Below are 27084 nucleotides of genomic sequence, written 5' to 3' on the forward strand. Positions count from 1 at the left end.
ACTTTCAGATGGACGTTTTTCTCAATATAGTGCATTTTGTTTATAGAAGGAGCAAGACAGTTCTTCTTTTGGCGGTCCTTGAGGGAATTTTGATACCGGCGTCGACGATGATATTGTTTCTTTATGAGTTCACGAAAAGTCCGGGTGTCAGCAGCATTCATTCCGAATAGCTTTGGCCATCCAATCAGATCTGGCCACCAGCAACCTCAGTCTATCGCCTGATGACTGCATTAACTCCTTGCCACTGGTGAGATAAATTAACCGAAAATTTGAATTATTTACTTGACTTTGTATTCTCCGTTTCTTTTTGTGTGTGGATATTTACTTGCGGCAGTGTGCACCCAGCAGACTGACTCCGTTCACGGCGAGGATCCTGTCGCCGGGCTGGAGCTTCTGACAACGAGAAGCAGGGCTGTCCGGAAGCACGGCTCTGATGAAGACCCCTTTCACTTTTAGTGACAATTCCTGCAATGACAATTGCTCTGATCACCTGTTGCTCAATTCTTTTTTTACATTGTTCTTTTGATATGTTAAATTATCATGTTGCCTAAATTGACTATATATAGACTATATGTACAGTGGAACCTTGCTAGTTCCCGGTTCCACTTTTGCGGGTTCAGAGCTTCGCGGGTCTAAAAAAATATACCTTACCTTCTCATTAAAAGCATTTATTGACTTGACGCCATTGAGTGCGAGCCTATGTCAACTAAGGACACGGTGTGGACACTCTTATTGTGAAGGGGAGGGGGAGGCCCTGACACGATGCTTAGTCAGTGCCGCTTCGCCCCCCCCCCCTTCAACTCCTCCCACCTCACCCCCTTCTTATGTGGCGCTCAGTTTATCAAGGAGGGAACTCAGCGACGCGACGTAAGTATATTCTCTTCTGTCACATTTCATCTCAAGTTTGACTTTATTTTACCAAAAGCGAGCGATTGTTTGTACTACCTAAACACGGATAATTGTGTGTGGTTTCGTGTATTTCTTGTAAAAGCCAAAGTATGTTGTTATTGTCAGAAGGTAGCTCTTTCACTTTCATTAAAATGAACACAGACCATTTTTTAACTGTTGTTTCCCAAAACGCTTCACAAACACTCATCAAATATCACATTTTCACTGTTTTTATTTTCAATATGTAAGCGGTAGTGTTAACAAGCAAAATTAGCTGCGATGGCTGCATGTGGTTGAAAGCGATTAATACAATCATAGTGAATGGTTCGTAGTGGTTTCGCCACAGTCCTATTCCGTGTAAATTGATTGACATGGCTACACTTGTGGGTCATGTTTTGGTACATTCAGTTCCAGTGTGAAGAGTTCTGGATGAGTCGCCCAATAACTCCTTGCCGTTTTAAGCATTTTTAAAGGGGCGCCGCTACTTCGCGGATTTTCAGTTTTCGCGGGTGGTCTTGGTCCCCATTAACCGCGAAAACCAAGGGATTACAGTATACTGTATAAATATTTTTCTTTGTTTCACTCAAGGCTAACACATCAACCTTCCTTTTGGTCATCATCCCTCCGATATCCTTTCTTCCACTCAGTCGCTTTACTTCCACATCCTCTCATATTTAGTAACCCTATAACTAGGGTTTGCGAGACCTTTCGGTCTCCTGACCCCCTTTCTTTATCTTGCTGTCTCTTAGGGAGTAGAGACAGAGAGGAGAGGATCCCCAGTGCCCTTGCTCCCTCCACTTTAGTCTCCTCTTACGACACACAGCAGACCACGGTGGGAGAATTCTCACACCTCCCAAGGGGAGGGGGCCCCTCACCACAGGACATTTTTTTTCTTTGTTTTGGTATGTGTTTGTCTTGCTGTCGGTCACCCCTCTCGAGGGATATGACCAGGGTAGGTAGGTAGGTAGGTAGGTAGGTAGATAGGTAGATAGATAGATAGATAGATAGATAGATAGATAGATAGATAGATAGATAGATAGATAGATAGATAGATAGATAGATAGATAGATAGATAGATAGATAGATAGATAGATAGATAGATAGATAGATAGATAGATAGATAGATAGATAGATAGAGTGAGAGAGTGAGAGAGTAAGATAGATAGAGTGAGAGAGTAAGATAGATAGATAGAGTGAGAGAGTAAGATAGATAGAGTGAGAGAGTAAGATAGATAGATAGAGTGAGAGAGTAAGATAGATAGATAGAGTGAGAGAGTAAGATAGATAGATAGATAGATAGATAGATAGATAGATAGAGTCAGGGAGTAAGAGAGTAAGATAGATAGATAGAGAGAGTGAGATAGATAGATAAAGCGAGTGAGATAGATAGATAGATAGATAAATAGATAGATAGATAGATAGATAGATAGATAGATAGATAGATAGATAGATAGATAGATAGATAGATAGATAGATAGATAGATAGATAGATAGATAGATAGATAGCGTGAGAGAGTTAGATAGATAGATAGATAGATAGCGTGAGAGAGTTAGATAGATAGATAGATAGATAGATAGCGTGAGAGAGTAAGATAGATAGATAGATAGATAGATAGATAGATAGATAGATAGAGTGAGAGAGTGAGAGAGTAAGATAGATAGATAGAGTGAGAGAGTGAGAGAGTAAGATAGATAGAGTGAGAGAGTAAGATAGATAGATAGAGTGAGAGAGTAAGATAGATAGATAGATAAAGAGAGTAAGATAGATAGATAGATAAAGAGAGTAAGATAGATAGATAGATAGATAGATAGATAGATAGATAGATAGATAGATAGATAGATAGATAGATAGATAGATAGATAGATAGATAGATAGATAGATAGATAGAGTCAGGGAGTAAGAGAGTAAGATAGATAGATAGAGAGAGTAAGAGAGTAAGATAGATAGATAGAGTCAGGGAGTAAGAGAGTAAGATAGATAGATAGAGAGAGTGAGATAGATAGATAAAGCGAGTGAGATAGATAGATAAAGCGAGTGAGATAGATAGATAGAGAGAGTGAGATAGATAGATAAAGCGAGTGAGATAGATAGATAAAGCGAGTGAGATAGATAGATAGATAGATAGATAGATAGATAGATAGATAGATAGATAGATAGATAGATAGATAGATAGATAGATAGAATTTGTGGTCAGGCATAAGTGAGCTAAGCAACCACTAGGGGGCCACCAAGAGTGGGTAACTTTTTGGGTGCCAACATCGTCCCCATTGTCACTTTGTGTGTCCACTCAAAAATACTTCTACAGAAATACAACAAAAATACTACACAATAACTACGAAACTAAATATCAAATAAAGTGCTTAAAACAGGGACTTCGTATACTATTTTGCTCTCATTCTGAAAATAAAAAAATAGTACAGAAGTACAACAAAAATACCACTACAGTAATACTAAATTTAGTAATACTAAATTACAAAATACTACTACATAATTATTTAGTCCTAAAATACAACGAAAATACAACTACAGTAATGTTACAAAAAAAAGAAAGAAATATGACAAAAACACTACTATGGAAATACTACAAAAAGTCTACAAAAATACTATTAAATACAGCTTTGGAAATATATCAATTATACTTCTACTGAAATACAAAAAAAATACAAATAAATAATAATATAATATAAAAAAACTACTAGAGAAATATTACTACAAAAAATACTACTACAAGAGGTTTACAACAGAAATACTGAAAATTACACCTATAGCGATACTACAAAAATATCCATAGAAATATCACAAAAATACTAAAAAAATGAAACTACAGTAACACCGTACTACAAAAATACTACAAAAACACAACAAACATTCTTATATGTAAATACTACAAAATACAAAGGAGATACTAAAAAAAAATAATACTACAGAAATACTAGTATCTTAAAACTACTGTAATAACACAAAACTACAATGAAAATACTATAAAAAAATCTACATTCGAAGTACAACAAAAGTAGTACAGAAATACTAAAAAACATACCACAATGGAAATACTACACAAACATTACTTCAGAAATACTACAAAAATAAAGCTACAGTAACACTCCAAAATACTGCAGAACTTAAACAATAAACAATAAAAATTTGACTTCGGAAATACTAAAAAAAAAAAAAACACCTAAAAAAACCTACAGTAATACTTCATAACTAAATAACAAATGAAGTGCCTTAGTGCTCCTTTTGTTGCGCGCGCAGGTATATATAAATTATTAGATGCGCTCGAAAAAACTCTCTCTCGTTTTTTGTGATTTGGGCTGGCATTTGGGCTGTATTTGCAACAGTCCTTTTCTTACTTTCACCATTTTAATTCTGAATATAAAGGAAAACGCTACCACGCGGATGACATCACTCTCCTTCCCCTATGCCCTCCGCCTCCTTCCGCCCAGCTTAATGCGCTTCATGGCCGGAACGCTGATGATAAAAGTAAGAAGAAAGCGCAGTGGGAAAAATATGCAAAGGCTTTTTGAATTTAGTAGAATTTAGTTAAATAAACGCCCCTATGTTCGGGTTTGATCACATCTCTTGTTTCACGTCTCCTTGTGTCCTGCATTTGGGTCTGCCTGACACCTTGTGAAACACAGTTACTGATCACTGTAAGAAAGCAATGATATGGTAAAATTGGGTATTTTCATGCCACTCAAGTAAAAACACTGGCAATTCTCTGAACCACCTTAGCTAGCTTATAGACACCACAGTTTGAAAACAAGACATCTAATTTATGGAAAAGATTCGAACCAACCCTTGTGTCGACGAGGGCGAGGCCGAGGCCGCTTTTGTCTCGCTTGAGCTCCAAACTGAAGATCTCGTCGTTGTTGTCGTCAAAGCGGTTGCTCGTCTCCTCCGCCTCTTCTTCTTCCTCCTTGATCAGTTCAAAAATCCTCTTCATACAGCTAACGTCCTGACTTATATGCTCTTCTTTAAGTACCGAGAGGCCTCCTGAGGAAAACAGAGCACCCAGTCAAATTTGAACAAATCGTCCAATCAGCATGAAGCACCATAAATACAGTTGTACCTCTACATACAAGAGTAGTTTGTTCCAGAGTTGTGTTCGTAATGAGCGAATTATCTTGATCTGAAATATTTAAAAAATAATTGGCCTGTTTGTCAAAAGGATCAAAGTAAATAGGGATATAATACACCTTCATAATCACTAAAACACATTTAAATATTAATTTGAAAAGTAATAATACAAATAAGATGATATATCGGGAACTGGATTTTCCTTCGTATAGCGAGCAAGATTATGTTTAAAAAAAAACAACAACTCGTGCATCCAAGTCCTTGTGTGTAGAGGTAATTGTATAAAGAGGTACCACTGTACCTTCATCGTCAGATGACCAGCAGTCGCAATCTGGGTCCGTCTCCCCCAAATGAAGAGGCTGTATGAGAAGAGGAGTGTTGGGCGGGGTGAGCAGACAGGAAGGGTCCAGCGCCGACTTCCTGGCCTCCTCAGCACTCTCCTCCACCTCTCGGGTCTGTAGCTCCAGATGTCGAAGCTTGCGAGACAGAAGAACGGCGCCGCAGGAGCTGAACTCGTCCGCGTTCCAAACGGGGCAGCGCACTGCCGGCTGGGGGGATGGCGCAGGAGAACATGGAAGTGGCACGCTCTCAAGAGATGAGGGAGCTTGTGCTGGTAGATAGGTGACTCCCTAAAGAGCGAAGAAGGTTGACAAATTTTGGTTGACTATATGGAAAGAAACACTAAGCAATTATACATAGTCATGGTTTTTTTCAGTAATGACAGACTCACAGTTATCAATGGCAAATGGAAAAAAGCATGTCTCAAGACCAGAACAACCAGTGGACCCAAATGCGTAACGTTTTACACAATGCTTTATACAGGAATCGGGGAAGTCAGGGAAAGGGGAAAAGACAGCCATCTGGTGCTGGCTGGACAGCCAGAGAGCCGGAGAGCCGAGCGTGATCGTGGACCAGACATGTCGGGTAGCCGGGACAGGAGAACAAAGCGTGATCACGGACCAGAAAAAGTCGGGTAGCCGGGACGGGAGAACGAAGCGTGATCGTGGACCGGACAAGTCGGATATCCGGGGCCGGAGAGCCGAGCGTGATCGTGGACCGGACATGTTGGGTAGCCGGGACAGGAGAACAAAGCATGATCACGGACCAGAATAAGTCGGGTAGCCGGGATGGGAGAACGAAGCTTGATCGTGGATCGGAACAAGTCGGGTAGCCAGGACGGGAGAACGAAGCATGGTCGGGGATCGATACAGGAAACAGGGGACGGGATCAGGCAGGTTACGGATTTCTGGGACAGGAGAACGGAGCGTGCATCGGGGATCGATACAGGAAACAGGGGACAGAATCAGGATACGGGAAGCCAGGACAGGAGAACGGAGCTTGGATCGGGGATCGATAAATGAATCAGGTCGGGGTCAAAATGGGAGCCAGAGTCAAAAGTGCTTGCCTTGCATGCGTTGAGGTTCACAGACGGACTGACCAGGAGTGAACGAGAATGACGTGCTTAAATAGGAGGAGGACTAATTAGGGAACGAGTGGCAGCTGGGGCTGAAAGGGTGAGCGCAGGTGAGGGCAGTTGACAAATCATGACAGCATGTTAGAAGTTAAGTTTGGGTCTGGGTTCCTGGTAGGAATTTAAGTATTACCTCCACAGAGCGGGGGGTGCTCAGAGTCCAAAATTGCTCTTTCTTCTTCTATCCCCATAAATTTTTAATTTTCAACTTTTATTTAAGATAAAATGAAAAAAGTATGTATAAAAATTGGCATTATCTGATTTGTTCATTTTCAGCATCACTTTTCTCAAGGTACTTGAAAAGCATGTTCAAAATATTAAACAATAAGAAAAAAAGGTTATAAATATAGTAAAATAATATTGAAAAAGGTATTTTTTATTAATATTTCCAATAAATATAATAACAAAATAACCATGAGCTAATACGGTTCATTTGGAAGATATTTTTCCTCGTTATTATTAAAAAGTTTGGCGATGTCGGATAATTTTGTTAGTTTGTTTTTATTTCACTCTTTTCAATCAATTCAAAAAACAAGTTAAACATATTCCAGACCAAGCAAAACAGAATTTCCTTTATTAGGAAAATAAGTTATAAATAAAGCAAAATTATAGAAATAATATATATTTTTATTATCTTTCATTTTCTCCTGTAAAAATAACTTAAAAACAGTATTAAAAGAATCATGGTGTTCAGTATCCTATTACTATATAAGTGTTGCTTCCCTTCTTAAGGTTTCTTCATTATTCTCATGTTGAGGTTTTTGAGTTTTTCCTTGCCCTCGTGTAGGTTTAGATCAGGGAATGGTGTAACAATAGTCTGTAGTTTGCAATAATTTGTGGTTTTTGCAGCCTTTTGAGACTTTTTGTGATTAAGGGCTATACAAATTAACATGACTTGACTTTAGTTCAAACATATATTATTATTATTATTAGTGTAAATGAGCAAGTGAGTCGTCTGTCTCTGTGTGCCCTGCGAATGCCTGGCAACCAGTTCAGGGTGTCCCCTGCCGACTGCCCGAAGATAGCTGGGATGGACTCCAGCACCCCCGCGACCTTACTGAGGATAAGTGGTGCAGATATTGGATGGATAGATGTATTTATTAATTTTGCAGAGCATTCTTGCATGGGTCTTGTCTTTCTGTTTTAGCTTGCTCCATGGTTCCCAAAAATGGTACACTGGCTTTTTTTAGCTTGCTTGTCCCACAAATTTAGCTGGAAAACAATAACAATTAACACTTGACCCAAATGACAGAAAAATGCATTATATTTATTGAGATATTTTATGTTTTCTTTTCCTTCCTTTCCCAGTTATATCGCTTCTAATTTTCTTGTGTCCAACATATTTAGCGGACTTGCCGCCAGCAGTCACAGAGTGCATTCCGTCATTTCCATTTCCATGGCCATTGTGAAAGGAAACAGAGTAGCTGGATCATATCCAGACAAGCAGACGCAAAGTCCACATAGGAAGGAGCCGACATTTAAACCAAGAACCTCAGACCGTTGAAAGGTACGAAACCAGGGGATCACCTTCACCGCCAGTCAGTTAGACCAAAGTTGTAATAGGTGTTCTGCTTACCTGGTGCCGGTTTGTAGCTGTGACAAGCCCAGACTTGGAATTGGAGAGGTTGCAAATAAACACTTTGAGTTTATTTAAGTTTTCGACCAGGCCCAGATCAACTACTGGCTTTCCCACCACAAACTGGTAATCACCATCTGGTAGCACGAGAGGATGGTGGCTATCGAAACTCTGCAGAATGTCGTCTGAGAAGGCCAAAAAAACAATTCCGTCCACAAGCAGTGAGTAAAAGCTCAACAGAATGCGAAAATGGCTATGCCCACCTGTCGTGTGCGTCTGTGTTTGGTTCTGGCCGCACCGAGTCCTCGTGAGGCTGCCCGGAAACGCTAGGCTGGAAAGAGCCAGGAGGTGGTTTAGTTGGGCTGCATTGAGGGCTGGGAAGTTGGATCTTAGGGATGCCCACGAGGTCTGGACGTGCATACATGCAATTCAAATCAGGTATATGGTCGAATCTTTGTGCATTTCAGGAGAATACTATAGAAAATTAGGAAGTATTTAAAAAATGTTATACGTTTTTCCATAACTTAGCTTTTTTTTCCTAATTTTACAAGAATTGATTTTAAAATATAGTCAAGTAAAGCATTTGGCCCTTTTGCAAATGTTGACCTGGACTAGATGTTTCCTCTGCATGCTGAGAAGATGAATAGCTGATGCCAGAGCTTGGGTGCGCCGGCAAGCCACCTCCCCCAGCCCGCTGCTTTGGCTCCACCGGAGGAGCCAATCCAAGCGAGCGCGCATAGCGACAACGCCTGCAGAGAAAGCTGTCTCCTGGCCTGCAGACACGGAAAAGCGCCGTCTCAGTCGATGCATTTGTGTGCTCCCCTGGTTTTTATCACCAAGATGGCTGCAATATTTCAGAGCTCAGATGTTTTTGATCTAAATATGACATGATGATGACTGCTAAGTCAGCAGTATAACCGTAAAAAGAAAATTCAACCAATATGAAGGGAAAGGTTAGTGATGAGTCAACAGCAAATTAAATACAGTCAAAGATTATATAAATGTATGAATTCCGGGATACAATAGAAAAGGACATAGCAGTGGTGACACTGATTTTGTTTGTGTCACCATACACACTTCCTGTCAATTTCACCTTCTTCGGTATTTTCCATTAAAGATGACAAAGCAAATGGCTGACTTTTGGGAGCAGAAGCTCCTACAACACTTTGGTCATAAATGGCAGCCTCTGTGGAGTCCAAATGAGAATTGCTGGAAATAAATGTGATTCTGAAATAGTATTTACCGGAATTAAAAAGAGTTTCACATCCCACAAAACTCCCAAAATCAGTTCTCCTCAGCCACAAAACAGATGTAGTGGTTAGGTCCACTCCAATGTAGGCCCAAAACCGTGGTCAGGGTCTCTAGTCAAGTCAGGTCAGGACTGTACAGACTACCATTACACTCTAGCTGGTCTACAGTTTCTTAGTCACAAAAACATTGTCCTTCCTGAACCAAAATGGCCAACTTACTTTATAGTTTCTGGTTTTGGGTCGTTTTTCAAATGTCCTAACAGGTTGGCTAGCATAGAAACTAACATTGAACATTAAAAATTATTTACAAGGACTCTAGTGTGGACCTTTTGGAGCATTTGTGTTCAGGTTGCATGTGTGTCCAGTACATTTTAGTTACTCATTGAAAAACTTGGATTTTATTTAAAGATGACATAGCAAATGCACCAGTACCTCTCTCCATGAGCAAATTGAAGAGTGATGCGTTGATGAAGTAGAACAGGAATGCAAAAAGCTGAGAGGAAATCTCAGAGTGGAGTTGACAGTCTGATAGGAGTCTCTGAGTCTGCGACAAGACCTCCGCTACCAGCTGGACGTGATCGGGCACCGCAGTATACTCGCTGGTCTCAGAGTGGACCTCAAGACCCTCGTTGGAAGGGATGCGGTCCAGGAAACCTGGTAGAATAGGATGCAGGATCTGGGAAGACATAATGTGTCGGGTCACCTTATTGCATATTGGTAATGATTCATTTTGAGGTTTGGTGATAAATAAAACTTTGATGTCTATCAACCTCAATGGCATTGAATTGCTTCAAGACCACCCACATTGTCTTCACTTAAGACTGCAGCTTTTATGGAAGATTACACAGATGGAATTGGCCAAATCAGCAAAAATGAGGGCGTTTTCCTCCTTCTCCCTTCGCCACGTTGTAGAGCAAGACGGACAATGACAGCTCACTGGAGGGTAATTGTATGCAGACATTTCCCCCATTCCCCAGGAATCGCACTTGTACACCCACCAAGGCCGGCGCCGCCGCTGGATCCACATTCCTAAAAATCTGAATGTGGCTCGCGTGGGCTTGGCGCAGCTTCCAAACTGCTGAGTGAAGACTTGGAAATGAAACCGCCCTACAAGGATCGTTTTACTCTTTACAAAGCTGGAGCAAATAACAAGATTGGAAGTCCATAACCGAACAAAAAACGGGGAAGATACACAATTTCCGGATCGGCACTAGGTCGACTGAGGACGCCAAATATTCCACATTCAGCCACGTATTGTTTCGCATGTCAAAATCATCCCGGCAGGCAAATAAACAATCCACTGCCCACAAGTCTGGAAAATGTGCGCATAGCCGTCCGTCCAAATAGCTTGTCAAGAACGGCGCCGTTTTTCTGCAAGCTGCAGCAATATTGGGCACATTGATACATTGTGCAGAAAATAGGGTCTCTTTTATTCTTAAGGAAAGCCTCTCTGACACAACATAGCTCCACAAATAGTTCTTAAATGTTCTAAATAGTGCATTTAAACATCAGGTGTGACTTTATAATATTCTTTTATGGAGCACTTGATGAGGTAACGATTGTAACGGCTGATAATAAAGTAGATTTTAGCAATTGCCAGAATCAAGCTCCTTTAGAATTTGCCTTGGTAAAAAAAACTGTCTCTGCCCCCCAAAATCAAACTTCGAAATATCAAACAGATTCCATTTAAAGGATGTCAGCCGAGTTACGTCCGCACTGACACAACGGGCCCCGGTGTCCCGGCTACGGTTTCAGCACCACCACAATACGCCTAGTGTGGCAGATCAGCCGAGCGTTGCCGCTGCCTAGGCCTAAAGGCCGTCAGAGGAAAACTGGTCACTTTATTTGCAGACTGTTGCTGAATATTTTCCTTTCTGGAGTATCAACTTTACAGTGCAGCCAATTGCTATTTCTGGGATATCTTTTAGATAAGAGAGTTATGATAAATCCATTCCAATGATGGGCTCGGAATCTCTAATCTTTGGGATTGACAATCAGCCAGGGGTGCTTTATGAATTCCATATCTTCCCGTTTATCCATATTATTAACAAAATTCGATTTTACATAAAATAGTTAGCTACGTGGTGAATCTAACACAGAAGCACTGTAAGTAATATTTTGGCTCAGCTCTGAACAGTGGCAAACTGACCTTGGTGATGTAGTAGACACACTGCTGAAAGCTAAGCATGATGACTTCCTCCAAAGCTGCTGTGGCTTCTTCACGGGCCGTGTGAATGCTGGACAATGGCAACTCAGGCAGCTCTAAAAAACAAACAGTTGCCCCTTTAAATATTCTCTTATATTTTTTCACAATTTGTATTCCAAACGTTGATGAGTGACTGACCCAAAGTGTCACCCTCCTCACAGTTTCTCCACTCCAAAATGGCAGGCAGCTGGTGCTGGATAAATTCTAGCACCTCCAGGCTGTTTGACAGCCACACCACTAGGGGCAGCAATCTTGAGATTGAGTCTTCACTACTGAAAGGGCCCAAGAAACCAACAATTAACCATTTCAGCGCAAAAAGATTTTTAAAAATGTGCAGTATGGAGTAGCAAAATGATCTTACGCTTTTTTCTGAAACTCAGCAAGTTCCTTGCTTTGCTCCTGTATGTGTTTAAATCCATAAAAACAAAGTATCATTAAAACAAGAAAAACCTATATACCCAAAGTAGCAAATCATTGAGAAGTAACCATCGTGTTTTTTTTTTCTTACACTGCTCGTTGTAATTGTCCAACCCAAGCAAATAATTTGCCGGGATTGTCGCATGAGATAGAAACAGCGCGTCTAAAAGCTGGTACACTTTCTGGAAACAAATCAACAACTGCTGGCATCGAGTGTTTACGCTACCAACGTGGCTCGTCTCAGCACAAAGAAGCGTTTGACTTACGCTGTTACTGTACTATATAAATGGTTAAAACTTTTTCCATGTATTCCATTACTTTGACTATTTTCCATTTTTGATGCCCACGCTGCCTCCCACAGGTCGTTTTTGGCAATGTGCCAGACATGTGGCTTGTGGTGTTCACCATTGTCGGAAGTATTGCGATGTCAGTGGTGAGCTTTTTGGTCATGTCAAGGTATGGTGCACACTTTGCGCCACATGTGGGATACGGACACTCTGCAAAGAATTATTTTCAGTCTACACTTTCTTTTCTAAATCTGTGTGACACACGGGAGTAACCAGCCCGTTTTTTTCAACTTAAGCACCCCTAAAATGTATAACATTTTGAGAACTCTCTTTTCCTTAACAAAGAACTGGATAGGCTGAAATATGATGAAAACGATATATTTTAAGACGTAAAACAATAACAAAGATGTGAACAACACAGCGTCAGAAATATTCTGCTGCCTTAAATGGTTCAGTCCATTTGATTCATAGCACCGCTCTCGCCCCCCTCCTTGCTCCTCTTTCTCCCAGATCACTTGCGGCATAGCGGCAGAGTCTGTGGAGGCTCCGGTGTATTACGGAGAGAGTATGTTATACAATGGTTATGTTGAATAATTATTATACCCCCCCAATACCATGACGTTGTTATTATTAACAGATATCACTCCTCATTTTAGCTGCACTTAAACGAGTGCAACGATGATCAGCCTTGCCTAATTGTTGGAAATTTGTAAGCTATCTATGTGGTCATCTTCCCAGCACTAGCATGGACATTTGCAGTTTTTTTCTCTAAAAAAAAAAACACGTTCAGGTGAGAGTCTATTACCCACAGTAGCTATCAAGGAATACAAAAAACTCCTCCTAATTTATTTGTATTTGGTTATCAGCGCTACCTCGTGGATCAGTTTGAAGTGTAATGTGATAGCATTCATGGGAAGTGAAACTCCTAAACAGTGTTGAATCATTCTAAATAACTTAAAGAGAACGAAAATAACAAGCCAGACACTGGGTGCTCAGCACTCCCAAAGCTCTGAACCTAAAATCGCCCCTGGCGTGACATTTAATAACATGGATAAAAATAATGCAGTTCGACTCACCCAAACGGCGCTCTGAATTTCGCTTGCAACGAGCAGCAGGAGCCTCCGCAAATCTGAGGCGTCAAAACAGGACGTCGAATGCTGAATGCACAAACACAGCAAAAAGGCGACACTCAGCGGCGCGCCGTCCTTCGCCCCGGTGATCACTGTGGCAATGACTTGCTTGATGACGCGATGCTCGTCGGCAGATCGGTATTCCAAAGTCAGGCGGTGACCTTGTGATGATTTAGTGAACGGATCGAGCATTTTCTGCTGCTTTTTGGCACTCGAGCAGTCGCAGATTATGGTGTCGTTTGTCAGGTTTGTCTTTAGAGCGGAGGTAGCATCGGTGAACACCCATGGCAGTGCAGTCCCGTTGACTTCCTTTTATTGGAAATTGTGTTATAATTTTCACAGAGACATTGATTTTGAATGTTGACATGTATTACCTTGTGCGCGATGGGATCTTTAAAAAGAAACAGGTAGCTTTGTCCCAGCCCAATGACATCACCGGGGCAGAGTTGTACTTTATCTCTTAACAGCTTCCCATTTCTGGTGAGCACAGCATCAGGAAAGGGGCAAAGCACAGTGGGTCCACCAGCTCTGCTGCGATGAAAAACGCAATGTTTGGGGAGAATATCTTCTCCGAGGAGGACAATGTCCGCCTTTGACACGTCACTGTCGTCATTTTGTTGGCCCAACACCACTCGCGGACTCATAAGAAGGTAGATGACAAAATCCTATGAGGACAAAGAGTTCAAGTGAATGTTTGTTTGAATAGTAATTACCCATCGATGGATAATTTCAAATGGAATAGCCCATTTTCAAATATTTTGACACCTGGGTTTAGATTCCTCTGGCAAATTCTCATACCTGGTATTGTTTAGCTACTAAACACAGGTGTCCCTCCTTTCCTTTCAGAAAATGAGGTTGGAGTCAAAATCCCTGCAATGACTACCAAAGGTGGCTAGCATGTGTGTGGGTTATCCGAGACTTTGTGCTTTGTGTTTCCTTCCACAATACAGATTTCAAATGAAAAAGGGAACAAATAAACTCCCCAACCTTTCTTCAGAGACACAGATCTCCCTGAGCGTCAGTTGTGAGCAAGTGCAAACACATCGGTTGAAAATCCTGCTAATCAGACAGGAAGCAGTGGTGTACTGGTGTTTTTACAGCTTCCTAGTGTTCTTACCGTTTTTCTCAATGGTCGCTGACGCTAGCCTCAGTTCACATTACTGTTTGTTTTAGGAGGCACTTTTCCACTAGCATGATGAGGGTCTTTAAAATGGAAAAGGTGTACATTAAAACAACAGTGTTGTGTGTAGAACATGTTAGGTTGGTGTTTATACTACGGTTTCTCTGGTTTAACATTGGAGATTGAACAGCCTAATAAGACTTTAGAAAGTGGAGACTTTTTAGCTGTCGAGACAAAGACGAGACCAAGACTTTTGGACATGAATAAATATAAAGGCCAAGACTTTCAAAAGGAGAAAATTAGAACGAACCTTAGATTTTAGAGGTTTAGCATAAGAATTTGGGGTTTCAAGATCAAGACTTTTGGAAGTGAAGACCAAGCCATGACAAATATTTTTGGCTGTCACAACCAAGACAAGAGCAACACTTTGGAGGTTGAGAGTGTAATCATGATTCTAGGGCAGGGCCTACAATCATTTTCAAGAGTTGAGTTACTTTTTGTGACGAGTTAGCGCAAAGGCCACCCACTCAGATATTCATTTCTAAAATTGCAAATTAGCAAGATGGCTTGCTGAGTATATAAAACATAGCTTGATAGTTAGCTGGAAGAGTAAACTGGGGGAAAAGGGACCTACATCAACTTATGTTTTTACTATGTTGTAACGATGTTATTACCAGGTTAAATATATTAAGTTGGATTTAAAAGACTTAGTCAACAAATTAAAAAAAAACATTTTACTAGAAGATAACAATGACTCAGCACTGGTTAGCTATTTATTTTCGGAAGACGTCTGCAGGCACCTCAATTGTCCTTAGGTGAGATCCTTTTTCTAGGGCATCAAGTCTAAGACTTTTAAAGTTTGACCCACGGGATGGACAAAAAGACAAAGTCTAAGACTTTTCAAAGTAAGGAGTGACGGAAAGATTATAGAAGATCAAGACCAAGGCTGTTTTCGTTTTACACACCGAATAGACTAAAAGAAAAAGACAATACCAATACTTTGGACGTTGATATCAAGAAAAGAACGTCAATGGATATGTCCCCCAAAAAAATCGAGGACAAAAATTTTAAAAAAATTATGTTTAAAAATACAGTAGCTGTGAAATGACCAGTGTATATTTTCTCTCCTAAAGCTTGTAACAAAACAAATACTGTACTTTGTCTAGGTCTGAAAATCTGCTCTGATCTAGTCTTGATCAAAAATCCAAAGTCCGCCCTTTATAAAATTTAGACAACACCCTTTAAGAATGTCTTCAATTTTCAACCGTAAAACTCAACCCTTAAAAGTTGTTTTGAGTTTAGTCATCAAAACTGCAACATTAATAAGGTTTGCATTAGCAATGCTATTTATTGCAATTGCATGACATCATCACGCCACAGCAGCAAAACATATAAATCCTCGACAAGGTCTCGACTCAAGATTTGCTAACGGCCCCTCTGGGATGCTTTCAACACACAAAATCAAACACGCTACACATTACACGCACGTGGGTGAGCAAATAACGGCATGGGGTGCTTTTTGAATGCGCTACCTGTACAAGGCTCCGGCCGTGCAGTAGAAGCAGGTAGGGACAGTCGTGAGGTGGGTGAATGGAGTACTGTGTGGTGTTATCGTCGCAACTTTCCGTCTCCTCCCTCTCCGATTCGTCTCTTTCCAGCTGGCCACCGGGGCCGCTTGATGGACAGAGGCTCTCTGTTTTTGCCCGCGGCCCGTCGTCCCCCTGAAAGGAAACTGCCGCCTGTTCGGTGCCATCGGCCTCTGCCCTCGCTTCCGAGCACTCTGGCGTGGTTGCGTTGGAGGACCTGCTTTGATCCCCGTTGTCTTTGGTCTCTGAATTGGCATCGTCGAGATCCTTCTCACTTTTACTCCTCCAGAGTTTCTGACTTCGACTGGTTGTTCTATCAATGAGGGTGGAATTGACTCTGGAGCGGCTCTTCTGTAGCTTCCGGGCCTGAGCATTGATACCTAAAAGAGATACAATTCAACTCATGAAGAAACTAGACAGAATTTGGGCTGTGAACTGGCTGATTGATTCAACCAAGTTTTAAATAATACAAAGAGAGAGTTACTGATATTCTAAGAGTACATTGAAAGCAGCAATTGGTATTCGTTGGCATTAATAAACAGGATCTTTTACAATGTTAAATGATCAGCTTTGGCCTATAAAAACAAAATCTGTTATCTGTGATAAGGCAAGCCCTGTTTTTTGTGTGCACGTGATTGATCCAGTGTGTGTTAAAATCATCTCAGTCCATACAAAGGAAGCGGGTATCACTGGAAAGAACGACAGAGCTCATGGAAACATAACGCAATCTCATGTTGTGCTAGTCGCTGCATGCCAAACAGGACACACTCCTACCCTGCCACCACAGCTGTGTCAACCAAAGCCAACCATGCTGTTCTGTCCGCTACCAATACCTATGGAAAGATGGGGCCGGGCCCTTTTATTTTTTTCATGCACAACTTTTTTTCCCCAGCCAAAACGTTTACAGCATCACGCAGTGAGTCATCAAAGATTTCAACAGTCTTCAAAGATTTTTCTGTTAGGAAAGTAGTTGTCTGGAAAAACAAACTTGGTTAAAAAAGCCACAATTTTGAGCGGCCTACCAGCAGTAACGGTGTCTTTTTCTCTGGATGCCTGCTCCTCCAACAGGCTTCGCCTCCGGATTTCGAAGCGTCTGGCGAGACCTTCCCGAGGTTTCCATAGCGACTGCAGCAGAAGCGGCTTCTCGTTGTCGCCCACCGCTCGGAAGCCTTCGGTTTTCCACTTGCGCTCGCCGATGGAGCCAATGGCGTCGCATAAAACGTAGGCGCCGGCTTCGTCTTTTGGCAGGCCGTACCTGCAAAATAAGGAAATCAAAGGATAGGAAAAGCCATTAGTAAAAGGGGCATGATATGTCTACAGATACAAATCTTACCATAAATAGCAGAGCCAAAAAACTCCCTCTAAAACTTGTACATAGTTTGTGGCTTTTTTTGGACAAAAAATAACCCTAACCCAAGTGACTCTGGGAAAAGGACGTTACGGTTGTGTCCCCCTTCAATTCAGTCCGTTTATAGCTGCAACAAACCATCAGTCAGGACCACAACGGAAACAGGACCCATTTGTGTTACATTTTACACAAGTTTTATTAAAGGAAAGAGGGAGGACTGCGCCCACGATCCGGTGTTCGCTGGGCGCGGGAAGCAGGTCGCTCCGGACTTGTAAGTGGGACTTCCGTTGCGAGCGATGGCGGTGTCGGGAACAGAAAAATGGAGACCAAAAACGTGGTCGGGTCGGAAGCGAGTTGTAAGCCAGGAAATGAGAGTATCCGTGGTCGAGGACAAAAAAGGTCGAAAGCCAGGACGGGAGAGTAGGCGTGGTCAGGATCAAAAACGGGTCGAAGCCGGGGGACAGATAGGAGCAAAAAACAGGTTGGAGTCAGGGTCGAAAAAGGCTTGCCTAGTGTAAACTGAGGTTTGCAGATGGACTGACAACAGAGGACAGATAGGAGTGGGTTTAAATAGGGACAGAGAGCCAATCAGAGTCTTAGGCAGTTGGCGCCAAAGGAGCGGGCTCAGGTGAAGCATATTGGTAATCATGACACCATCACTCCTTGATCTTTTTTAACTATTTTATTAATAAAGGACTATTAAATGTCCAAGTAACTTTTCAAAAACAGAGTTTCATTTTGGATCAACAGTTCAAATTTTAAATAGAATAAAATAGATAAGATATTAGGGTTTCATTATTATGTAACATAAGAAAAACTGCCTATTGTCAGGGAAGACCAGAACAGAGCAGGAGACCCCAGAGCGTTCGTTACAAGTCTTTTATTTGGGGAAGCGTAAGGGTTAGCGGGAGACGCGATGACCGTCGAACGTCAGCAGCAGCAACGCCGTGAAGACCACTTCGGAAGACGTAGCCAATCGTAGCGTGGGACGGAGGCAGGTCGAGTTTAGCAGGACTGGAGAGAAGATCGTAGCGTGGGACGGAAGCAAGTCGAGTTTACCGGGACTGAAGAGAAGATCGTAGCGTGGGACGGAAGCAGGTCGGATCGGAGGCAGGCAGGCAGAATCAGGTAAACAAGAAGGCACATGTAATCGGGAGAGTCATACGGGGTACAGAAGTAATCCTCCGACCAAGAGGTCTCCGCGTAGCATGCTTAAAAAGGGAACATAAACCAATCAGGAAGCGCATTCCAGCGCGCCAGATGATTACCCCAGGTGGCTCCACTTGGGTAATCATGACACCTATCAATACTTTCCAAATAAAAATTGTATTTTGGTTCTATAATAAATATACCAGACCACTTCTATTGAAGGCTGTAAAAATTGGGGAATGTTTGCAGTTAAGAGGCTCATTTTCTCATTACTTCAACAATTATAAAGAAAAATATTTTGAGATTATGATATTCTGACACTTCTAATCAGGTACCTAAACTTCCTAACCAGATGTATATTTTGTTGTTAAAACCAACATCTAATTGGGAATCACAAAAGACACTCTTGGATTAGGAGTATCAATAAACGCTTGATTGAAAAGACAACCAACAACACATCAAAACACATATTTTTTACGATTGTCCTAAACTGGATTAAACCGATGTTTTGTTTTGCTTAACCCAAAGCCATCAAAACTGACTCAGTGTTCTTTTTTTTATGGTGGTACAAACAAGATTTAGAAATATTTAAGGCCCACAGCCCTCAAGAATCTATTCAGTTATGAAACTATCCCTATCCATGACTTGATTACATTTACACTTTTGTTGGATTGTGGAATTTCACTTGCGTTAATCATTCTGGTTCATTTTGGGCTCTGAAATGCAAGCAAAAACTAAGACATGTATTTACTCTTAACACAAGCTGCGGTCTGGGCTACATGTTGAGATCCATCCAAGCCACTTTTTTGGCAGCAATTACAACGCGACCGACGCAACGTCAAGTCTGCTGTGTTTATTGAACGCTTTATTAAGTATAAACACGTGTGCATGCCTGACTGCTTTCGTTATATCAAAATTGTTTGTAGCCGCCCCCCACCCCAAAAAAGGGGCTCAACAATCACAGAGACGCATCTGGACGACAGACGCAAGCGAGCGACGCCGGCCTCACCTTTCAAGGGCCTCTTTGACGAGCTCTTTGGCACTGGAATGCGTGGTGGCCAAGACGCTCTTGTAGTGAGCGCCTTGACAGATTTCTGTTCCGAAGATCTTCAAGATTCCCGGAGCGCTTAGCTGATTGGATAGCTCCGAGGGGTCGTCCACCATGTCACCGGCTGGCGCGTTCCCTGCATGCAAGACAACACGATGAAAAAACGATTTTTTTCCCCATACTTTAGAATTGTGACAATCAATTTTGAAAATATATTGTATACCGATTACGTGTCGGTTGTTTTCTTTTTAAACATTGTCATGTACATAGGAAAGACGCAATTGTAAGTTTTGCTCCATTGTGCATTGTTGAGGTAGGGAATGCAGCCAACTACCTACAAATCGAAGCAGCTCCCTTCATCCTCGAAAACCAGGCTTGAAATTTTGGAGGCAGAAATTGACTTGTGTGTCACGGTAGCCCATTGCCCTCACTTGGGCCCACCCATTTGCTGCTCGTTGCCTGATTGGCTTCCCTCCTATTGAAACTCAGTGCTCTCATTCACTCCTTGTAAGTCCGTCAACGAACCTCTGCACTTGCAAGACTTGCATTTTGACTCCGTCCGGTATCCTGCTCGTGTATCCAGTATCCGGTATCGATCCTGCCTGTCTCGTCCTGTCCGGTATCTTGCTCCAGTCTCCAGTATTCGGTATCGATCCCGCCTGTCTCGGCCTGTGCGGTATCTTGCTCCAGTCTCCAGTATCCGGTATCTATCCCGTCTGTCCCGTCCTGTCTGGTATCTTGCTCCAGTATCTGGTATCGATCCAGTCTGTCTCGTCCTGTCCGGTATTTTGCTCCAGTATCCGGTATTGATCCCGTCTGTCCCGTCCTGTCTGGTATCTTGCTCCAGTCTCCGGTATCGATCCCGTCTGTCTCGTCCTGTCCGGTATCTTGCTCCAGTATCGATCCCATCTGTCCCGTCCTGTCCAGAATCTTGCTCCAGTCCCCAGTATCCGGTATCGATCCCATCTATCCCGTCCTGTCCAGTATCCTGCGGTTGTATCCAGTATCCGGTATCGATGCCGTCCGTCCCGCCCTGTCCGGTATCTGCTCCTGTATCTTGTATCTGGTACCAATCCCGTCTGTCCCGTAAAATAAAGCTTGTGTGAAAATGTTACGCGTCTGGGTCCATCGTCTGTTTTGGTTCTGATATTGGAGGGGTTAATGCAGGATAATCGCTTGCTCTGTTTACATGTACCTCATTTCAACCCAGAAAATAATGCAAGACCCACCCCAGGTGGTTTTGACAAATCTAAAACAGAGTCAACTTATTGTTACGAAAAAATAACACAATTCTGGATTTAATTTATTATTTTCTGCTTAGTGTACTCCCTATTTTCCAACAGATTTGTAGTTAGAAAACATTTTTTTACTGTGACAAGTTTAGAAAGATGGTGGGATAAATGTATGACTACATAAAAAAAGATGGGATTCATGAATTCATCCAATCAAGTGAAAGGAGGCTTCTTTAAAAGACTCCAGTATTCAAGAGTCTCGATTTCATCTGGCGACATCACAGCTTTAGATGAGATATGCCAAATTGGTCAACTACGAGACAAAATTTCTCGAGTCCGCCGGCGTTAAACTATTTCGCTAAATATATGCATGATTGTGGGGAGGAACATTACACGTTCTGTGCCTGATTAAGTGCAAAAAAGGTCTTTTATAAGCCCCTTAAATCAACATTACACTGTGCCAAAATAAAATAAATCAAAACTTGTGGCCCTTGTTAGCCAGAATTTCCATAGTGGGGAGACAAAGTGTCCCAGCATGAGATATACGAGCAAACTTTATTACCAGTTGGCACGCCGGTGACCACGAAGCGATATTAAATGCTTTTAAAGTGTGCCATACGTCAATATCCATTGCTTTTGTTCCGTGGACGCCTGCTACAAATTTCTGTTTGCTAATCGCGGGATGAGATCAGTCTGATTACTGCTTGTAATTTCAGACTTTGCTAAGCTCCTTAAGAAGGCATTTCACCCGTGACATCTGACGTTATGACGTTTAATGGGCTTGAAAATACCAGAATTATGCTTTGAAAATCAATCCATGTATGTGCTATGCAGTTTGGCCTCGTAGGAAAGTTCAAGTCTCTCCTAACTGACTTTTTGACATGCCTTGTTTTTTGTTATGAACAAACCAAATGATTTTTTTTTCAAGGTTTCAAACAAAATAAGCACGTTTTTGGAACGGTCGCTAAGTACAGAATGACCAGATTTCACGAGCTCTTATAAACAAAGGTTGTTTCAAACAAAATGACTCAGTTTGTAGGAAGCGTTGTTTTTTAAAAGGTAACTTTTTGTCTCGTCCTGTTCGGTATCTTGCTCCAGTCTCAAGTATCCGGTATCGGTCCCGCCTGTCTCATCCTGTCCAGTATCTTCCTCCAGTATCCAGTATTGATCCCGTCTGTCTCGTCCTGTCTGGTATCTTGCTCCAATCTCCAGTATCCGGTATCAATCCCACCTGTCTCGCCCTGTGCAGTATATTGCTCCAGTATCCAGTATCTATCCCGTCTGTCACGTCCTGTCCGGTATCTTCCTCCAGTCTCCAGTATCCGGTATCGATCCCGCCTGTCTCATCCTGTCTGGTATCTTACTTCAATCCCCAGTATCCAGTATCGATCCCACCTGTCTCGCCCTGTCTAGTATCTTGCTCTAGTCTCCAGTATCCGGTATCGATCCCATTATGATGTTTAATGGGCTTGAAAATACCAGAATTATGCTTCGAAAATCAACCCAAGTATTCAGTTTGGCCTTGTTGGGAAGTTCAAGTCTCTCCTAACTGAATTTTTGACATGCCTTGTTTTTGTTATGAACAAACCAAAAGATTTTTTAGGGGGTTTCAAACAAAATAAGCACATTTTTGGAACGGTTGTTAATACAGAATGACCAGATTCCCTGAGCTCTTATAAACAAAGGTTGTTTCAAACAAAATGAGACCGTTTTTTGGAAGCGTTTTTTGAAAATGCGACTTTTTTATGATTTTATAAACAAATGATACAACTTAGCGGTGGTTCAAAAGAAAATGAAAGAAAATATTTTTGGGGATATTTCAAACCAGGGGTCACCAACAAAGTAGCTCTTTAAGAACACCTGAGTAGCCTGCGGACCTGTTCTGATAATTGCTCACCAGTGATGAGTTATTGTGATTTTCAAGGAGATTGGATTTCTTATTTTTAAACTTAGCCTATAATTTATATATGTAAATCATTCAGTGCCCCTATGCACGGCAGATGTTTTAGCGGTTGACTAACCCTCTTTTAGCCCTTCTTCTAATAATTACAGCCTGGTAATAACATTATAATAACATAGTAACAGTATAGTAACAACATTAGAAGTTGTTTTTTAGAAATGCATCTCAAACTGGTAGGCCGTCACACTAGACAGTAACAAAAAAATAATTTCTAGGCCTCATAAGAATTGGTAAGCAATGTTACCTCTAAGCTTCCACGGGTCTGAGCAATTACAAAAAGTCTGCAAGCATCGCTTGGAACAAAGGTGAGCAACATCAATCCTGCGTGTGGCAACCAAATCATTATCAAACATGCCAAAAACCTGAGATCAATTCAAATGACATTTTTCTTGGTAAATCATTGTTTTCACATAATGATGAATTGGTCAATGTACTGTTGGAAAGGTTGCATGGCCCACAAATGTGTTGTTTGTACAACAACTTTTACATTAGATTTCCTTTTTTTTAATCTTTTGTTATATCATACTAACATTTTGTGAATTTATTTAGTTGGTTGCACAATTCAAAACTATATTTAATCACACGTCTTAGTAGTTGTAGTGTTGGCAAAAAGAATGACTGAATATATTTGAAAATATTTGATTGTAACACCAGATTTTTCAGCAAACTGTAACCGAAGAAAAATAAAATATGTTTCAGGTCCCGGTGGAGATATATGTTGGTGCGGAGAGTAATAGGCGCCACCAGGCTGTACTTGCCCAAAAAACACCACAGGAAATGGTTCCCCTGCAACCCTAGTGGTTAAAGGATCCAACCAAACCAAACAACAAAAATGTGAAAAGTCAGAGTCCTGTGACGTTTGACAACACAACAGAAGCAGAAAAATGTCAAGTTGTTTTATAACCATAGTCAAGCAGAAAGAAACATGTTTAACGCACTGTGCAAAGGCAGAAACTTACTGAAAGTTATGTAAAAAATGCATGCACCATTTCAAGGGCGAGGGTGATTCCTCTGTTACCCCCGCCCTCCTGCTCCAGCTCACGTGCGCACTTACATATATTTACTCCATCTCGTGTTGATATTGACTTCAAAATACCGCGATTAAAACTCACCGAGGGAACCTGTGTTGTTTTTACCAGCATGCACTGTAACTCTGGCCGTGTTTTCTGGGGAATTAATTTTGCAATTTCGAACCCTGGTTTTTATGCACTGGATGGATTTTGTTGTGCTCTGAAAAGATCTGGTCAGTGCGCAATTGTGCACGCACGCAGTTTAGTGGGATTATTGTTGGTCACTCTGGTTTTAAACAAAACAAAGCATTTTAGGAGTGGGTACTTTGGAATAAATAGGCCCATTTTTTGCTTTGGTTTTGTAGAATTTTTAAAGTAGTTTTTAAGTCTAGTGTCCCCCCGTGACCAATATTCCTTCTCACTCCAGTATTTAGGAAAAAAGACAAGCTTGATGTCCGAAAACATCCCAAGAGAAGTGTAGTTGTCCTAAACCTCGGCGTGCACCGCTTGCCACTTTCCAACATCTCAAAATAAACTCAGGGTTCACCCGTGCACGGGCCAAGCGGAAATAAGTAAATGAAAGAGCGCACAAAGCGTGACGTACCGTTTCCTTTCCCCATTTGGCCGGCCATGGGCGCGGTGGGCAATCCGGAGGCGGCAGCACGGAAGAAGACTCCAGAAAGGCGCTTGGCGTGCTGACGGCCACGACTCTTGCAAGGCTGCCCCAAAGCCGCAGCCTCGGCTGACCTGCCAGGAGACCAACTTGACCTGGATAAGCGAATGTGAGAGGACGCACTGATGAGGGCTGTTTGAAAACCGCCACCACCATTCCACTCTTAGCTCTTACCAAAATGAAAAAAGAAATAGCCGTGCTCCACTGAGCACGCCTGTAAGCTTCTTACCACATTGGTTCAAAGGTTTTCTTCTGGTTGCACATGGCTAGGGTAGAAAATAAATTGCTGACTTTTGTGGGAAGGACATGAACTTGTTTGCTGATATTGAAAGCAATAGATGTTTAAAAAAATCAGTTTGAGCTGGCCAACCAATAAATGACCAAATACAAACAACAGTATGATTCCATGATAAAAAGGTTCAGTACAAACTTTATCCATATCTGTTCTCCATTTTAAAATGAGTGTTGTGAGATCAAGGCTAAATGCAACACCGCCTGAACTGTCCCAAAAGTCAAAATTGTAAAAATAGAAATTACATCAGTAGTTCAACGCTGATCACTTTTGAACAGTTCCTGGCCATTGAGGGCTTTGGTGAAAGGATGAAAAAGGTTTACTGGGGTGATTTCTATGAATGAACAAAAATGAACTTTGGCCCCAGCTCTGTGTTGGTGGGATGCTGTGATGTACTTTTTTGTACTGTTGTGCACACTCAAAGCTTTCTCTCCTGTCAGAAACTGTGACCTACATTTACAGCTTCAAGAACTTTTCTGAAAAGGATTTTCATGCTCCGTTAAGTAGTGGAAATCTAGAGGCCTGCCTTACTGAAACAAAAAGAAGGATATGATTTAATTTATTGAGTTTTAACCCTGAAAAAACTAAGATATCATTTATAACTTGAATTGACATTTTTGGGGGGATTATCAGATTTCAGCTAATGCGATGCCATGTAAAACAAATGCCAAGGCATGAAGATTAATTTTACAGTAATTGTAAATTATTCATTTAAGAAAAAACTTACCGAAGCGACCCATCGCTTGACTTTCTAGCGAGCCTTACAAGGCGCCTTTTCAGAGACGATGTGGAAGAGGTCGACGCCGGCCGTCCCCTCAGTGGAAGAAAGTCCTCGTGGTTTCTTTGGTTCATCTCGGACTGAGGTTAAATGTCGGCATGGGTTTCATCACGTCCCACGTCAACTCTGCTTCATTCCTGAGTCGTTTGTCGACTCTGCGGCGCTCATCTCATCCGCATCCTCACTGCAGATGTTTCCCCAGCCCGCTCTCATCCAGATGTTGCGGGAGAACCATACGAACTCTTCCGGCTTTGCTAAATTTAAAGTGGATGGCACAGGTCGAAAGAATGTGGGGTCTGTCAAACAAAATAAAAGTTGAGAGAGGGGTGCTTTTGATGACAAGCTTTCTGCTTTCCAGATGCACAACTGTTTGCGGAGGCCAAGTGCGCACACATACAGTAAAACAAAAACACGCCCATCGCAAATTAAGAAGGAAAAAAAACAACTCGGTAATCCTCTAAAGTAGGCGGTCACTATCTTAGTTGGGCTCATCTTTTTTCCGTAGAGATTTTAATGCTTTGGCGTGTCGGCATTTAAAGACCTAATTTGCAGAGCCAAAGTAAGAGACAGCCCAAAGTAATTGGAAATAGTACTATACAACAAATTCCCAGAGGATTATAACACGTGGATGCACACAAATGATCGAATAACTAATCCAACATGTGTTTGAACAGGTTGCAGAATATGATTGAAATAAACAGATACAATTTAGAGGTAAGTTAAATCATTGTTGCAGGATTTACGACCAAAAGAACTGTTTAGTGAGTTTCGTAAAACTACACCGCAGAATAATTTGACAAACGAAGCATTTATAATCGATTGATTTATTAATCCTTTTGTATTTGTCGCCATCTAGCGGAGACCTTAAGAACACGAAAATACTACGAATTCATCTTTCAATTTCTTACAATCTAGCAGGGTTGGGTATGTTTACTTTAACTTGATTACTTTCAATTACTTTTGGATTACTCCAAAACCAAATATGCTAATAAAAGACAAAATAAACTAAATATGAATCAAATTATGACTCACAACACGTGGTAAGCTTTCTCTCCTGGCTTTGATCTCTTTGATCTCCGGCAAAACTAAAATAAAATGCGACAGAAACAAAAGGAAAATAAATCCAAACAGCTTGCCAACATCATTTTTGCCGTTCCATGTATTCCGTTACTCCCCAAGCCTGCTCAAAATTTAGTAATTTTATTCATATTTAGTTTATTTTGTCTTTTATTAGCATATTTGGTATTGGAGTAATCCAAAAGTAATTGAAAGTAATCCAGTTAAAGTAACCCTACCCAACCCTGCAATCTAGTTACTAATATTGATATGAACGATATGAATTTTAAGAAGCTCCGAGAACTCCACAAGCACGATTACAAATATGGATTCAAAATGGGTTGTATTCTATAACACTGACCTCATCCACAATCCATAAACACTCAATGTCAATTCATATCAGAAATTCTCACAATGTCGTTTCAATGAATTCAAGTTGGCATGGTTTAAGATCGTGAGCTACTTATATGTTTTTATACATCCATATTATTGTTTTAGAAAGTAAACAAATTTGGACATACAACAC

General features: G+C 41.4%; 1 protein-coding gene across 1 annotated transcript; it reads right to left on the reverse strand.

The window, feature by feature from the left end:
• Nucleotides 1–25781, reverse strand: radil2b (Ras association and DIL domains 2b). Its single transcript, XM_088323548.1, has 18 exons — nucleotides 25452–25781; nucleotides 24364–24527; nucleotides 19519–19693; nucleotides 17035–17267; nucleotides 15959–16392; nucleotides 13681–13971; nucleotides 13253–13615; nucleotides 11834–11871; nucleotides 11611–11744; nucleotides 11416–11528; nucleotides 9699–9942; nucleotides 8623–8789; nucleotides 8280–8424; nucleotides 8017–8201; nucleotides 5271–5598; nucleotides 4689–4885; nucleotides 326–465; nucleotides 1–244 (listed from the first exon to the last, which is right to left on the reverse strand). Exons 1-18 carry the CDS (start codon nucleotides 25574–25576, stop codon nucleotides 148–150), a joined length of 3573 nt encoding a protein of 1190 aa, XP_088179674.1. The 5' UTR covers nucleotides 25577–25781; the 3' UTR covers nucleotides 1–147.
• Between the last annotated feature and the right edge of the window lie 1303 nt (nucleotides 25782–27084).

This window comes from Urocampus carinirostris, chromosome 19 (genome assembly GCF_059441175.1).
Source record: "Urocampus carinirostris isolate Australia breed hairy pipefish chromosome 19, RoL_Ucar_1.0, whole genome shotgun sequence".
Taxonomy (NCBI): Eukaryota; Metazoa; Chordata; class Actinopteri; order Syngnathiformes; family Syngnathidae; genus Urocampus; species Urocampus carinirostris.

What these genes read in the sequence shown, in the direction of transcription:
- radil2b (XM_088323548.1), bottom strand. Translation starts at nt 25,576, where the DNA reads ATGAACCAAAGAAACCACGAGGACTTTCTTCCACTGAGGGGACGGCCG. An exon ending in ACGGCCGGAGCCTTGTACAG is followed by an intron (nt 13,972 to 15,958) that starts GTAGCGCATTCA and finishes TTGTCCTCATAG; the next exon opens with GATTTTGTCATCTACCTTCT. An exon ending in AAATTCAGAGCGCCGTTTGG is followed by an intron (nt 11,872 to 13,252) that starts GTGAGTCGAACT and finishes AAACACATACAG; the next exon opens with GAGCAAAGCAAGGAACTTGC.